The sequence below is a fragment of the Convolutriloba macropyga genome, chromosome 8 (assembly GCF_964194025.1).
Source record: "Convolutriloba macropyga chromosome 8, txConMacr16.3, whole genome shotgun sequence".
Lineage (NCBI taxonomy): Eukaryota > Metazoa > Xenacoelomorpha > Acoela > Convolutidae > Convolutriloba > Convolutriloba macropyga.
This window is the reverse complement of record NC_134475.1, coordinates 14,464,124-14,478,570: the sequence shown is the minus strand read 5'-3', so window position 1 is coordinate 14,478,570 and position 14,447 is coordinate 14,464,124. Positions and strand designations below refer to the sequence as shown.

At 34.0% G+C, this 14,447-nt stretch overlaps 1 protein-coding gene across 7 annotated transcripts in view; it reads left to right on the top strand.

Annotated features, from left to right (window-relative positions):
* LOC142344496 (mucin-like protein) overlaps positions 1-14,447 on the top strand; it is a 68,701-nt gene that overhangs the window by 26,222 nt on the left and 28,032 nt on the right. For all 7 annotated transcript variants that reach the window (XM_075396175.1, XM_075396172.1, XM_075396171.1 and 4 more), the window contains one exon: positions 4,149-5,080. In XM_075396175.1, the coding sequence (XP_075252290.1) occupies positions 4,149-5,080 (932 nt within the window). The remainder of the gene's footprint in view (positions 1-4,148; positions 5,081-14,447) is intronic.

Genomic DNA, 14,447 nt, shown 5'->3' with positions numbered 1-14,447 from the left:
TCTCTCAATATTTATTTATTCAAAAGAAAATATGGCAAAAAAACCAACATTACTCGCGGTTTTTTGAAAAAAAACGAGGATTGTATTAAATTCAACGAAGGGCTTAAAAGCTCCTCTTGCAACATCAGCATCAATTTTTGTAGCTATTGTCTACCCTAAAAGCATTTCAGCATTTCAGCGTTTTTTGATATTGATACTTTTTTGAAACTTATTTTTGAATAGAAGGATATATTTTCTGCAGATTTGACAACCGATGGTGACTATCAGTTTTTCACCACACTTTTATAAGTCGAATTATAATTTCATTGGAGTGCTGTCTATTTTTCTACTTGAGGAGAAATGATGTTGATACATCCTTTGAATAGAAAAATTTGGTGGAATGTATTTGAAACACGAAATGCCGCATGTGTTTCCTCGAGAACTTCTCAAACTAAATCAGATCAAATCAAAAAAAATTGTGTAAGCTTAAAATACTAACCATGCCAATTTTGAGAATGAGAGAGAAGCAGTGATCATTTTTTTCACCACCGCTGCATTCATTCATTTTTATTTGTATTTATTATTGTGTTCTTTAATATTTCAATGTCCTCTGTGGTTTTTTTATGTTTATGGCCAACGGGTTCTGTTTCAATCTGATTTCTGTAGAATCTGTTTGCAGTTTTGTCAATCTCAAAACAAGTTGAGAATTTTTGAGACAACTTCTTTCTCGCTCTAAGCGGAGTAGAAAAATTTTTAATTTTTCTGTAATTTTGGCCACGCCCGTCAATTTGATTTTTTAATTCGCGGTTTTTCAGATCTTAGAATTTCACCCGGTAGGCAATACAGAGTGGAATATTTGCTCTGTTAGCGCATTCACAGTCAATGCTCTGAATCTCCAGTTAGTAGTTAAAAGTATTAAAAGATTTAGATCAAGGTTTTTTTTCAAATGACGTGAGGGATATTTCACTAGTTGTTTCTCTTCAGAGCATCGTTTTCCGTGGATTTAATGACAATCAGATCTTTTTTCCTAATTATCATTGATTTTCTTATTTTTGTTGTTTTGCATTACATTGTAACGTTTAGGCGTTATTGAGACATCAAAGTTGCTTCATAATGATTCACTCATCGTCAATGCTTTAATACGTTTTAAATGGGTTTCAATTGTTCTGAAATCAGTTGTTTTCGACCAAATTCATAATTTTTCCGAAACAAATATATTATATATATATATATACACACACACACACACACACACACATATATATATATATATATATATATATACATATATATATATATATATATATATATATATATATATATATATATATATAAATATATATACTCAATTTATGTTTTCGTTGTTTCCTCTTTTAGTTAACTTAATGATATATATCGTATGAATTTTTTCACTTTTCAAAAGTAACATTATCACGACAAGTGTTTCAATGACATGGATGGCATTTTTTCCCCTAAATGTAGTAATTTTGATAGTTTTACCAGGTTTTTTTGACGGTACTTTGGTCTCAGAGCACTTCAGTGCTGAACCATGACCTATAGCAATGAATCATGTAAATCAAATTGTGTTTGAATTTCTTTTGCGGCGTTGAGATCAAAAATCTGTTTAAATTATCCAAACTGAGCATTAGTAATAGCTGCTTGTTTCTGCTGCGCGAACAAGTAATAATACATTGTTCATCCATTTTACATTCTGGCATGTTATTTTTGTAGTGTACAGTATAGAGTCAGAATTGCTTCAAAAAAAGAAACTTTAGAAAGTCCCACATGTTTGTTTAAATTCAAACTGGCCGCTTTATTAGTAATATTTAAAGCTTGAAGCTTGATTTTATCGTTGAAACTGATATAAAAGCAACCACCACAAAACACTACCACCACCACCACCACCACTACCACCACCACAGCCACTACCCACCACCCACCTCCTTCAACCTCCGGAGGTACTCAACACAGAGGCCCCGCAGCTTGGAGGTTGAAATTATTGTTGAAGTGAAGCTGATATAACAGACTCTCCCCACCAACCAACCCGCCTTCCACCACCACCACTTCACCACAACGACCACCCCCACACATCAGGACCCCAACACACACACGCACACACCTATTTGAGAACCCCCACCCACTTCACGCCCCATCAATTCGGACCCCCCCCCACACACACACGCCTACTGCAGCCCCCACCCAACTCACCACCCCCCCCCCCACTTCAGCCCCACAAACCTACTCAGACCCCCAACCACTTCAGTTCCCCACCAACTTCACTCCCCCCTCAGTTCACCACTACTGCTATGCATCGTTCCACCTGTGCGGTCAACTTCCCTCCTTCCCTCCCAGCTGCGATAACCCCCGTGATGATGCAAACCGCTTGCCAGTCGTTTGAAAGCAATGCATCTGATGTTAGTGAGTTATGTGTAGCCATTCAATGCTTTACATGACTTTAACTTGAGCATCTCTTTCACTTATATACTATACAGAGCTCCCTTTCTGCTTCTTCGTTTCCCCATTTCAGATGTATGTTCCGGCACACCCTTTTACAATTCACAAAACAATATGATGTTGGGCAGCTGCTGTCTGTTCTCTCCTGGATGCTCGCCAACGCTCAACAGCAGTTTGAGAGGTTGGCGACCAACAATGGCGCCTGCGAAAAATTTCTGCCGGAGAAGTAAAAAGACCAGAGTTGCCAAGAAATATACCATGGAGCACGTTTAAGATTAGAGAGCTTAAAATTACCGATACAAGGAAGGGAAAGAGAAAAAAAGTTGAAAGAGGGATAGAACGTTAGAAGACATACCAAAGAAACTTGTTTATGTGTATTCACTTCAATTCATTTCAAGCAATTTCTATTCACTTTATTTCTAAAAGCATGTTTCTTTAAGAACTTCAAAGCATGAGTTTTATGTTGAAAGAAGAATATTAATTTTTTCGCAAGTGCAGAAAAAACCTAGGCTGTAATTATCTATGTCCAGAGAAATGCTACCCAGCAACTGCGCGTGAACCTATAAAAGCCAGGCAGTAATTACTAATGCTCATTGAGAATCCTTCAGATATGAATGATGCCAAGTGGTATTGCACTCGGAAAAAAAATGTGTAATGCAAATTGCTAATGCATGAGCAAACGGCTCACAGCGGAAATGATTCTGTATTTTCCTAAAAGTGACATTATCAGACGAGCGTCATCCAAAATTGCAAAATGGAATTTCTAATGATTTAGTACTGATATAGTATGACACTAGGGTACGGGTGCTTACTTTCTTTTTTACTTGTTTTTGTTAACACTGTTTTTCAGCATTGGTATATATGAGTTGGTAATTAATTTTTTTGAAATAAAAATTTATTTTTTTTTACTAAATTTACAAAAATAACAGCGCGTCTCAATGGTCTTGGCCGAACTATAGATAAAAGATAAGACATAATTTGGTATTATGGTGGCTTTTATTGGTGTTTGTTTATAAAAATTTTAATTAGACTGTTTTGTTTTTAAAAATATTGCTGGCTTCCTTCTACAGACGCCTAAAAAGAATATGGCGTACTCTTTTGTCACTTTGACATTACAAGTATTCAGGAGAGGACTTTTTTTACTCTGATCTTTAGTAGCTGTTTCATTCTTTTCTACAAAACTTAGTTGCCGAATTTTCTCGCAATGAGCTATTTGCATATTAATCTATTTTCTTGTTTTCTAATTTCGAAAACTTGTGTGTGTCTGTTTTTAATAATCATTTCAAAACTAGGAATCATAATTAGGCAATCAGTATTTTTAATAGATGGGAATCAGTGACATAATTCATCGTGACATGGTTATACTTAGAGGTTTTGTCCTCTCACACCGTCTCCTCCTATTATAAGTTTTCAAAATTGAGGATAATTTGTCTGAAATATTTTTCTTTTAATTTAGAACATATGCCCTTGTTTTCTGTTTTTTTTTTCAAGTATTGAATTGCTTGTTTTTGGTGATCTGTGTTCTAGAGCATAATCTGCACGAGTGTTCGAGTCTTTTTCCCTATTCTACCATTTTTCACTATTTTTTTTCGATTTTCATCTTTTTTGACGCCAAGATAACATTATAGATAGATCGCACTTGAAATTTTCATTTTTGACATTCGAAGTCAAAACTGGTGACAAGCACCAAAAAACCAAAGATCTATTTTATTTAGAGGTGAAACCAATTGTCCACCCCGATCCAATTCTCATGGTTCCTGAAAAGAGGTCATGTGAATCACTGATAGCAGAGGAAAAATTTCACGAACAACAAACAGAAACCGATTGGCACAACTTTCTTTCTTCTCTCACTGGATGTCCCAGAAATTCTGTGGGCGCTCGGGGTGGTCGCAACGATGCCTGGTTTGCTCACGCTGAAGTCAGAACCGGTCGCTGGACGTACGACCCTTGTTGCTCTGGGCCGAACGGCTTCAAATCGGAAGCTTTCCATTTCTGCGCAGACTGTAAGATGAACAACGGCGCAGAATTTTGCATTATTTCACGCGCTATTAATTTTGATCAGTTTGCTGATCAGAATTCAGTAGGATTTGCTTCTAGAAGACGTGAAATAGTTTCAAACCAATGCTGTTACAGCGCAAATGGGAACTTATTGACTAACCCATTTGGCGGTGCAGGAACTGCAAAAAGATCAATTCCAAATAACGCAAATTTGTTCACATTTTTCAACCTCGAGTACTCTTTTTTCAAGTCGTGCTGCATCAACGAAAACTCTTGCAAACGCTACTTTGAACATCGACCGTCGACAGCGGGATCTTACACACCTCGGCGGTCGGCAATAAATTGGGGGGATCCGCACATCGAAACCCTGGATGGTTTCAAGTACACCTTCAACGGAATCGGGGTTTTTACCCTAATGGAAATGGCCCCCAGCTCGAATGAGTCACGTTCAAACATGACAGTACATGCAAGTATGCGACAAGTGGGGAAAGGGTCAGTGTTTAGTGGTTTGGTTATAGCCGACTTGACAACAACTGCCGAGTTGTTTTTGACTGAAAGTGGAGAAATTGTGATCTCAATCAATGGCAGCAAACTGGATTTTGATGAAAAGACAAGAACAGTTCAGACCGAGGGATGTTTGAACATTGAGGTATGTACATGAAGATTGTCGTCTCTGGAACGGTCATTTTTGTTACAATGACCGCCTTAGGAGCTTTTGGAAATTGATTTGATTGATATCTCGCAACATAAAGACCTCGAGCCTCTTCCGATTTGTTCCTTGATGGAATTGCATGACAAGCAGATCGCAAAGTTGAAATTTAAAATTGTAAAAAGGAAGATTGACACTCTCTCTGTTTCGATCAGAAAGCATGAGAGTACATGAGAATACATATCCAGTAGACAGTAATTAAACAAATTGACAAAATTGAGTTTCATTAACGTCTTTGAAAGGTGACGTCAAAGACATCAAACACGCATCGACATCATAAAGCCCGTAAACACATCAGAATTTTTATCAGTATAAATCACAAAGAGACCTTATCATTGCCACCCGGGTCGACGTGTCAACGCTAAAAATTGCTAAAAAATGTAAGATTTGCGGTGAATGCGGTGAAAAGATGTAAGAATTGCAATTTTTTTGTGTTGAATGCAATGAATGCGACGAGAAAAATAATTCAACGCTAAGAATCCCAAATCTTACGAAAATTCACCGCTGAAAAACTTTTTGAATTTTTTTGCGGTGAATTTTTGTAAGATTAGCGGTTTTTAGCGGTGAATTTTTTTATTTTCACCGCTTCCCGTTGGTAGCGATGAGTTATTTTTTTCACCGCTTAAGCGGTGAAAATAAAAAAATTCACCGCTAAAAACCGCTAATCTTACAAAATTTCAACGCATTTGATTTTCATAACGTCTATTGAATCTGATCTAAATTCTTAAGAAATATCCTTGAAGTAAATGACAGATGGCGCAGTGGAATAAGAAGTTGTTGGCAGGAAAGATATAAGAGGTCCAAACCCGTGTACGACAGTTTCTTTTTTGTAAGAAATCCGGTGAATGCGGTGAAAATAAAAATTTAACCTCTAAAAATTGCAAATCTTACAAAAATTTACCGCTTTCACCGCATTCATTGCTAAAAGATGCGGGCGCTTCGCGGTGAAAAATTTTTTTTTTTCACCGCTATCCACCGCAATTCCTACATTATTTTTAGATCACCTCGACCCAGGCAGAACTAACTTAAAATACAAAAAAGAACACAGGACACAATGAAAATAAAGAAACACGAAATTTATGTCAAATCAAATGTCAAAGTTGGCTTTGCATAAGGTCTAAACTGATCGTTCGTAATCGTGTAATTCCAGCAGACGAGACATGCTTTTAAAAAGGCAAAAAAAATATAACTTGAAGTAAAATAATAAAGTGAAAAACAAGGCTAAATGCTCACTATAACAACGAGAAAAACGGGCAACTGTAAAAATATCATATAGGCAATTTTTCTGTAGACAAACTGTGTCAAATTGAGAGAAAACAATGACACCATCCAAAGTTAATAAGGTTACCCCTCGCTAGGATGCGGACTAGATCTTTATTAATGATAAAAATATTTGGGGTTACAAAGGTAAACACTTAAACATGTGCATTTGCGCCTCAATAAAGAATTTACAGAATCTATTCTGATAGGAACAGTTTTATTCAATATTCAGTTGAAATATTTTTCTTGTTCAGTTGAAGTTTTGGATCTTTTCCGTTTTTGCCCCCCAGCTTAGTGGGTGCATATTATTTGCACCCTCTGGACGCACGTGGCATAATTTTCAATAATAATTTACAATGTAATGACATTTGCTCAGCAATTGGGGGATGCATAACGTAAGGGGGGCAAACATGGAAAAGATCCGAAGTTTTTAATTGCTCTCGAACGAAGTATAAAGCAATTATTTTAATGAATATTACCACACGGTTGTTATCGCCACCGAAAAGTTATCAAACTCCGAGGCGAATCCGAGTTGTTATGATAACTTCGAGGGCGATAACAACCGTGTGGTAATTTTTTAATCAACACCTGTTGCGATCATGTTTGTTTTTTTTAGACTACGAGTTTATCACCACTCTTTTATCGCCACTGTTTACTTAGTAACTGGCGATACAAGAGTGTAATACACTCGTACTCTAATGCTTAAGTGTTTTTCCAGTGTCAATCGGGCATTAAAATTTATTACACTGGCAGTTTATTTAACTGCTATTGCGCAACAGGTGTTGATTAAACATTATGGTCTTTTTTCCAGCAAAATTTGTGTTTGACAGATTTGACTTCTCTAAGGAATGTTGCCCTTGTGACTTTGTTGTTCTGGTTGATCTAAAATCTTCTCGCATGCACAATTTAATCAGCTGAACTCAATTGGCGGCAGTTCACTAAAAGTAAAATAAAAAGTGCGCCAAAATTAGTGTCATTTATTCCCTTCAAACCTTTTGAGTTGTTGTGGTATATAATAACTTCTAATGGCGCCATTTGATGCCCCCTCCCCCTAGTGATTTCACTAATCTGTGCATCATTAACAAACTATCTGATTACAAAAATAGAAAAATAATGGGAAAAAACATCATTTTATAATTTTGGAATTCACATTTATTTTATGCAAGAGTTTCCCGATCTTTTTAATTGATAATCAAGTAAATTTTTTACAAGATTTTTGTTAATTCTTTTGTTTTTCAATATTTATCTAAAAATTGTTGTAGCATATAAGCGTAGGCGGAGCCTGAAAAAATCGGAAAATTGAACTATTTTTGAAAATTAATTCTCAATTTGTCTGTGAGAAATAGAAAAATTTTGAAAAACTTTCTACCAATTGATTTAATTTTGAAAGAAATTATTAACAGCACCAGATTTAAATATATCCGTAAAAGATATCGACTGGCCATAATTGACTTCATGAAAAAAGTCATGGTAGCATAAAACTCCCGACACCCGAACTTAATTGACGGTCGGACGAATAACAAATCATTCGCAAGGACGCTATTAGAAGAGGAGCTACAAAGCAAGTTCAAGTTGTACAATTTTAACAATATCAAAGTGACAATTGACATTGCGGGTTTACTATTAATCAGAAATGGATATTTCAAGCTCCTGATGGAAAGACTGGGTAAACTGGGTAAACATCTTTTATCATTTTATAAAATTTGTGAAAAAAATGCCAAAAAAATTTTTTCTCTTTTGTTTCAATTATTATGACATCAGCTTTTCAGTCATCAGTTTATCCAGTTTTCTGTTTTTTTTTAATCTAATTTCATGTTTTTTATTGTTCCTTTAATCCGTTTTCCTCATTAATTTTTGAAATATGCGCAGATAAATGTTTTTTTTTCTTAATCGAATTGTTTATCTCAAAAGTTAGCCTAATGAAGCTACAAACAGATATAAGACAATGGGAATCATCCGAAAATTTTAAAAGGTTTTCTAGTCGCCATAACGCTAGAGAGAACAAGAGAACAAATCAAATTATTTTAAAAAAGAAAACGAAAACGAAGTGGAGTAGCAAATCCTTAATCTTGAAAAGCGTTCAAAAATGGAACAAATTGCCCTCTTCAATAAGAACTTTTAACAGTAAAACTTGCTTTAGAATTGTTTTAACCGAGTTTTTGCTCGATCAACACGAGAAAGTACCCGTTAATAGACAAATAGGAGCCTTCAAATCCTATTTTTACCTATGAAATAAAACAGCCACAATTTGAAGATTATTATATTAATAACAATGCTGATTAATTTATTTAACATTTCGGAGCATGTAGATATCTAACCTTAGGGTTATAGTCTGAGTAATTTACATGTTTCAAAAAAAACTTGTTTGAGCGATTTGCGATTGCGCTAAGATCAACTGTGATATTTGATAATGATTTTTCAGCCTGTTTCTTTTTTAAAAAATCTGAAGTCTGGCTTCTAATGATTCCATTTAACAGAAAACGAATCTTCCTATTTTGATGCATATGAGCGCCAACTAAAGCAGTTGTGCTGCCAAGAAGCACAGTTTGAATGAAAAATATCAAATGTTTGACCATTTTTGTTAACTCTTCAATATTCTATTCCTCCATTTTGTAGAAAAAACATGCGGGGGTGTTGTCCCTGGATCTTTCTCTCATAAACGTGCATTACTGCACCATTATGAAATTCATCATGAATATTATGCAAACCATTGCTAAATTCATTTCCCAGTGTTAGCTGTTAAAACTGTCTTTCTGAGAGGAAATGATTCATCAACTGAATTTGTTTGAGCATGTTTGGGTAATTTGGTATACAGTCTGGACATAACTATTAATTGTCTGTCCCGGTTATGGGCAAAAACAAATGCCGCCTGTATTTGAAAAGTGCATAACATAATTTGCACGTGACATTACAAGGTAAATAATTATGTAAAAATATGGCACGTGCGTCGGGAGGTGCAAATAATGTGCAGAAATTAGCAGAAAATTTTGATCTAAGCCCGCGCCAATTTGACATTCGAGAAATTAACAGTGAAATAAACAAAAAAAACTCAAAAATCAATGATTCTCTTCAGATAAGAGGTTTGCCTTAAATTGATATTCAATTTTACAGTTCTGATTTGCACTGCGACTCAAATCCGTATACTCACAAAAAAAACCAAGTACTTGAAACGTTAATTAGCAGTAAAAATAATTTCTGCGAATTGCTGTTTCCAGGTGACAGTATATGATAAAATTTGCATTTAATTTGGGAAATCTTGTTTCAAGAAACTGGAAAAGATGAAGTGTGCCCACTAAGTTTTGTCTGCCTGATGTTACGTCAGTTGTATTCTAGTTGGTAACAAACTTAGAAGATTTTTTACATCGGCGTTGAGTTTCTTAAAGATCCTGGAAGAAATGGCAGTGAATCTTATTTTTTTGGCAACAAAATTATTTTTATCGCCCTAAAATTTCCCTCAGTTTATAATCATTTGATATCAAAGAAGAATCCTTTTTTAATGTCAAGACATTTGATTGTGCATAGATAACAAACAAGGAAGCTCGGTAATGTGCGTTTTCACAAAACGTTGCAACCCAGCTCATCTTTATTCACTCAAATGTCTACCAAATGAGGAAGAGATAAAAATTAGCATATCGTTCAAAAAACCACTGAAAGAAAAAAAATATACTTATGCCTTCGAGGATTGATGAAACCTGTCATTAATATGACAACCAGAAAAAATAGAGATAAAAATCAAATAATTATAAATATTAATTTCAACCAAAACTCGTTGTCCATTTTCTTGAAAACAATTAATTACCAAATCAAAATGACGTCAGATAAAACCCATACTCAAGAAAAATATAACTGTACTTCATTAGTAAAAAATATGGGACTTTCATCAATGCGAATTGATAACAAAGAATCGATAATAAAAAAAGAAAAGGGCAAAGTTTTGAAAAGCGTTGGCTTTTTGAAAGAACTAATGTGAACCAGAGTAAGCTTTTTCGGTATACACTTAAATCATTGCGTTTATTTACATACATTAAAAGTGATTGAGACATTTCATTATCCAGGATATGTCATACGACTAAAAAAGAACAACGAATACAGGCAAAGATAAAAAAATTCAGAATTTCCACGAAAACTGTGTCCCAGCCAATTAGGATTATGTTGTTCACTAGAAATTTTAATTAATTTAATTGTTTTTCGAATGGCAACCGAACCGCCCATTATTGTGATACTGTAAAATGAAAACAGAAATCTAAAAAAAATTTGGCAAAATGGAAGAATCACGAATTTTTTATGAGAATTTTTTATGTAGAAACAAGAACAAAGACCATTTGAAGAAAAAAATCATTGAGTGTAATATATTGTTCACTAGATAAGGGATGTGATTTGTTTATGGGGAAACTAAGCTACTAACTGTCAGAAAAAAGTTGGAAGAACTAAAGAATCCTTTGTCTCATTTGAAAACAATTATTTTCAAAATTGATGACAAACTTAAGCTTTCAAATATAAGAATTGACATTATATCTTGCAACATCTTAAGAAACTAACTGCACCTTTTATCATTGAGACTAAGTCATAAGGCAACAGAATAACAATATATTCAAGCAGAGCCAAAAAAATTTCAATAATTTTACGAAACCACTTTGTTGAAGCCTTTAAATATATAAGATATTGAACTCGAGAAAAATAAATCTTCACCCGCGTCTCCATTGAACATCATCAAGTCTTTTAGTAAAAGGACTATATCAAATTGACAACAAAAAGAACCACAAACATTGAAAAGTTTCTTCACTCAAACAAAGTATTTTTAATCAAAGTATGTCAACTCACTGAAAACCACTAGCTATATATTAGTTTTAGCGTTAATTTGTATATCTATAGCTGGCCATTGAGAAATTGCTTTTTATGGCATACGACAAAACAGAATAACAAAAAACACATGGCAAAAAACTACCGAAATCAGCAAGAGAATGGTGTCTCAGTTTTTAAAATCAAAAGTTTTTCAAAAGCATTGAATTTCGTCAATTGTGTATATTGAGCGATTTTTGTGATTTCGTTTTTAGTAATGCAACAACTAACCAAAGAACAAAAAAAAGAATGGCAGAGGTGGGCAAAAAATCATATTTTTTTTTTGAAAGCTCGCATTGTTGTCTGAAATAAGAAGCCGTTTTTTAAGAAAACCCAACGCAAATATTGAGTTTGTGCATTAGTTGAAAGAAAGTTTTTCCTGTATTCACAGAGAATAAGCTAAAAGTTGACAAAATGAGATAAAAAAATGACAACTTTGAAAACTACAAAAACTTTCCTAAAACAATTAAATTCAATGTCGTAAGTGACATTAGATAACAACCGAATGCATTGCATAGGTTCACTGATCAGTTGGAATTAGCAATCAGGCTGCAAAAACATAAATGCTGAAGGCAAAACACAGGAACTTGGTTAAAGTTTTCTAGAACTCTTCATCAAAGACATAAAAACAATTAAGTTTTTTTTCTGAAAACAAACTATATCTACATTTGGCCTCATTTTTACGTAAATCAGAGCTGTCATTAATTGAATAGTGAATTAAAAATTCTGTCAGTAATGAACTTTATAAAACTATATAGCAAAATATTGTGAAAAAAGGCAGAGCCCAAACAAAAATTATATTAATTCTGATTATAAGAATCCATGATGAGATGAAACCTATCCTTCTTCATGCCGCTCGCCCAAAAACCACCCAAGTGTTCCAACTGTTTGTGAATTAGATCACCTGATAAGTTAAATCTTTCAAAAATCAATATAACATTGATGTTTTTTCCATGACTTTTGAGTTAAATTTTCAAAAATGGCAAACTGAAACAAAGTGGACCAAAAAGCATATTTTGTGTCATTTTTGATTCAATAAGTTCGAATTTTGAAATTATCAAAAGTTTTAGCTAAAAAACTTTAATCGAACATTTCAGCAAGGCTCTTTTATCTTCAGCGAATCAACAAAAACAATATCACTCAATCATCAAAAGTTTTATCTTAACAAAGTTTTTAATTATTGTTTTTAAATTTTTTTTATTCAAAATTGAATCAAACTTTAGCGAAATTTTTGGAAAAAATGTCGAATATTGTTAAGACTTTAAACCGCGAGAACTCCCTGCAAAAAGCGAAATTCGAAAAAAATCTTTTTAATTCCATATCCTAGGATGTACGTGCTTTCTAATGATACCACTCACAAATCTCTGCGATTAATATATCGACCCTAAAGTGGGGGTCAGAACAATAAAACAATGATTCTGAAAGTCCTCAAATGTATCCCATATTTATTTGGTTTTCATTTATAGTTTTCACCCAGGGGGCCAAAACGCATCAAGCCAACTTTTTAAGGGGAGAAATTTTGAAAGCCCGTTGCTTATTTAGGTCAGTCAAAAATAGGGGGATTGAGGTCACCGTACACTACTAGACAAAAATGGCAGAAACAGATCCTTTTTAAAAGTTTAACCTGCAAGATTACTTAAATGAAATTTTTTTAAAACCCTGCCAAATTTTTCACACCATGTCGCTATCATTTTAAAATATTACTTCAAATAACTGCTCATTGCTATCGCAGCCTTCCAAAGCCCTTATTATACAAGTAGTGTGTGTATGTGTACTCTTCGTAATTTTGTGGTCTGATGAAGTTCACTGTTCATAATTCAGCTAACCATCGTTAACCAAGTAAGCGGTGTTAATCGATTTTTCTCTAATGGGTGTCAGAGATGCTGATAACTTTTGAGTTCTGAAATTATCTACTTTCTTTGTCAGTTCTTGAGGCGGCATCTTTGAAAAGTTTCAGTGCAGAAAAACACTTCAGCGGGCGGTTTAGTTTTCATCCATAGTTCTACTGTTTGCTGTGGAGTCTCCGCCTAAAGAAATATTTGTAGCAGGGCGAAGAAATTCTGTCAGTAATCAAATTTATAAAACTATAAAGCAAAAGATTGTGAAAAAAGGCAGAGCCCAAATAAAAATTATATTAATTCTGATTATAGGAATCCATGATGAGATGAAACCTATCCTTCTTTATGCCGCGCGCCCAAAAACCACCCAAGTGTTCCAACTGTTTGTGAATTAGATCACCTGATAAGTTAAATATTTCAAAAATCAATATAACATTGATGTTTTTTCCATGACTTTTGAGTTAAATTTTCAAAAAGGGCAAACTGAAACAAAGTGGACCAAAAAGCATATTTTGTGTCATTTTTGATGCAATAAGTTCGAATTTTGAAATTATCAAAAATTTTAGCTAAAAAACTTTAATCGAACATTTCAGCAAGGCTCTTTTATCTTCAACGAATCAACAAAAACAATATCACTCAATCATCAAAAGTTTTAACTTAACAAAGTTTTTAATTTTATTAGCAAAATTGAATCAAACTTTAGCGAAATTTTTGGAAAAAATTTCGAATTTTCTTAAGACTTTAAACCTCGAGAACTCCCTGCAAAAAGCGAAATTCGAAAAAATCTTTTTAATTCCATATCCTAGGATGTACGTGCTTTCTAATGATACCACTCACAAATCTCTGCGATTAATATATCGACCCTAAAGTGGGGGTCAGAACAATAAAACAATGATTCTGAAAGTCCTCAAATGTATCCCATATTTATTTGGTGTTTATTTATAGTTTTCACCCATGGGGCCAAAACCCATCGGGTCAACTTTTTTAAAGGGAGAAATTTTGAAAGCCCGTTGCTTATTTAGGTCAGTCAAAAATAGGGGGATTGAGGTCACCGTACACTACTAGACAAAAATGACAGAAAGAGATCCTTTTTGAAAGTTTAACCCTGCAAGATTAGTTAAACAATTTTTTTTAAAATTCTGTCAAAATTTTTCACATCATCATTTAAAATATCATTTTAAAATATTACTTCAAATAACTGCTCATTGCTATTGCAGCTTCCCAAAGCCCTTATTATACAGATATAAGTAGTGTGCTCTTCGTAATTTTGTGATCTGATGAAGTTCACTGTTCATAATTCAGCTAACCATCGTTAACCAAGTAAGCGGTGTTAATCGATTTTTCTCTAATGGGTGTCAGAGATGCTGATA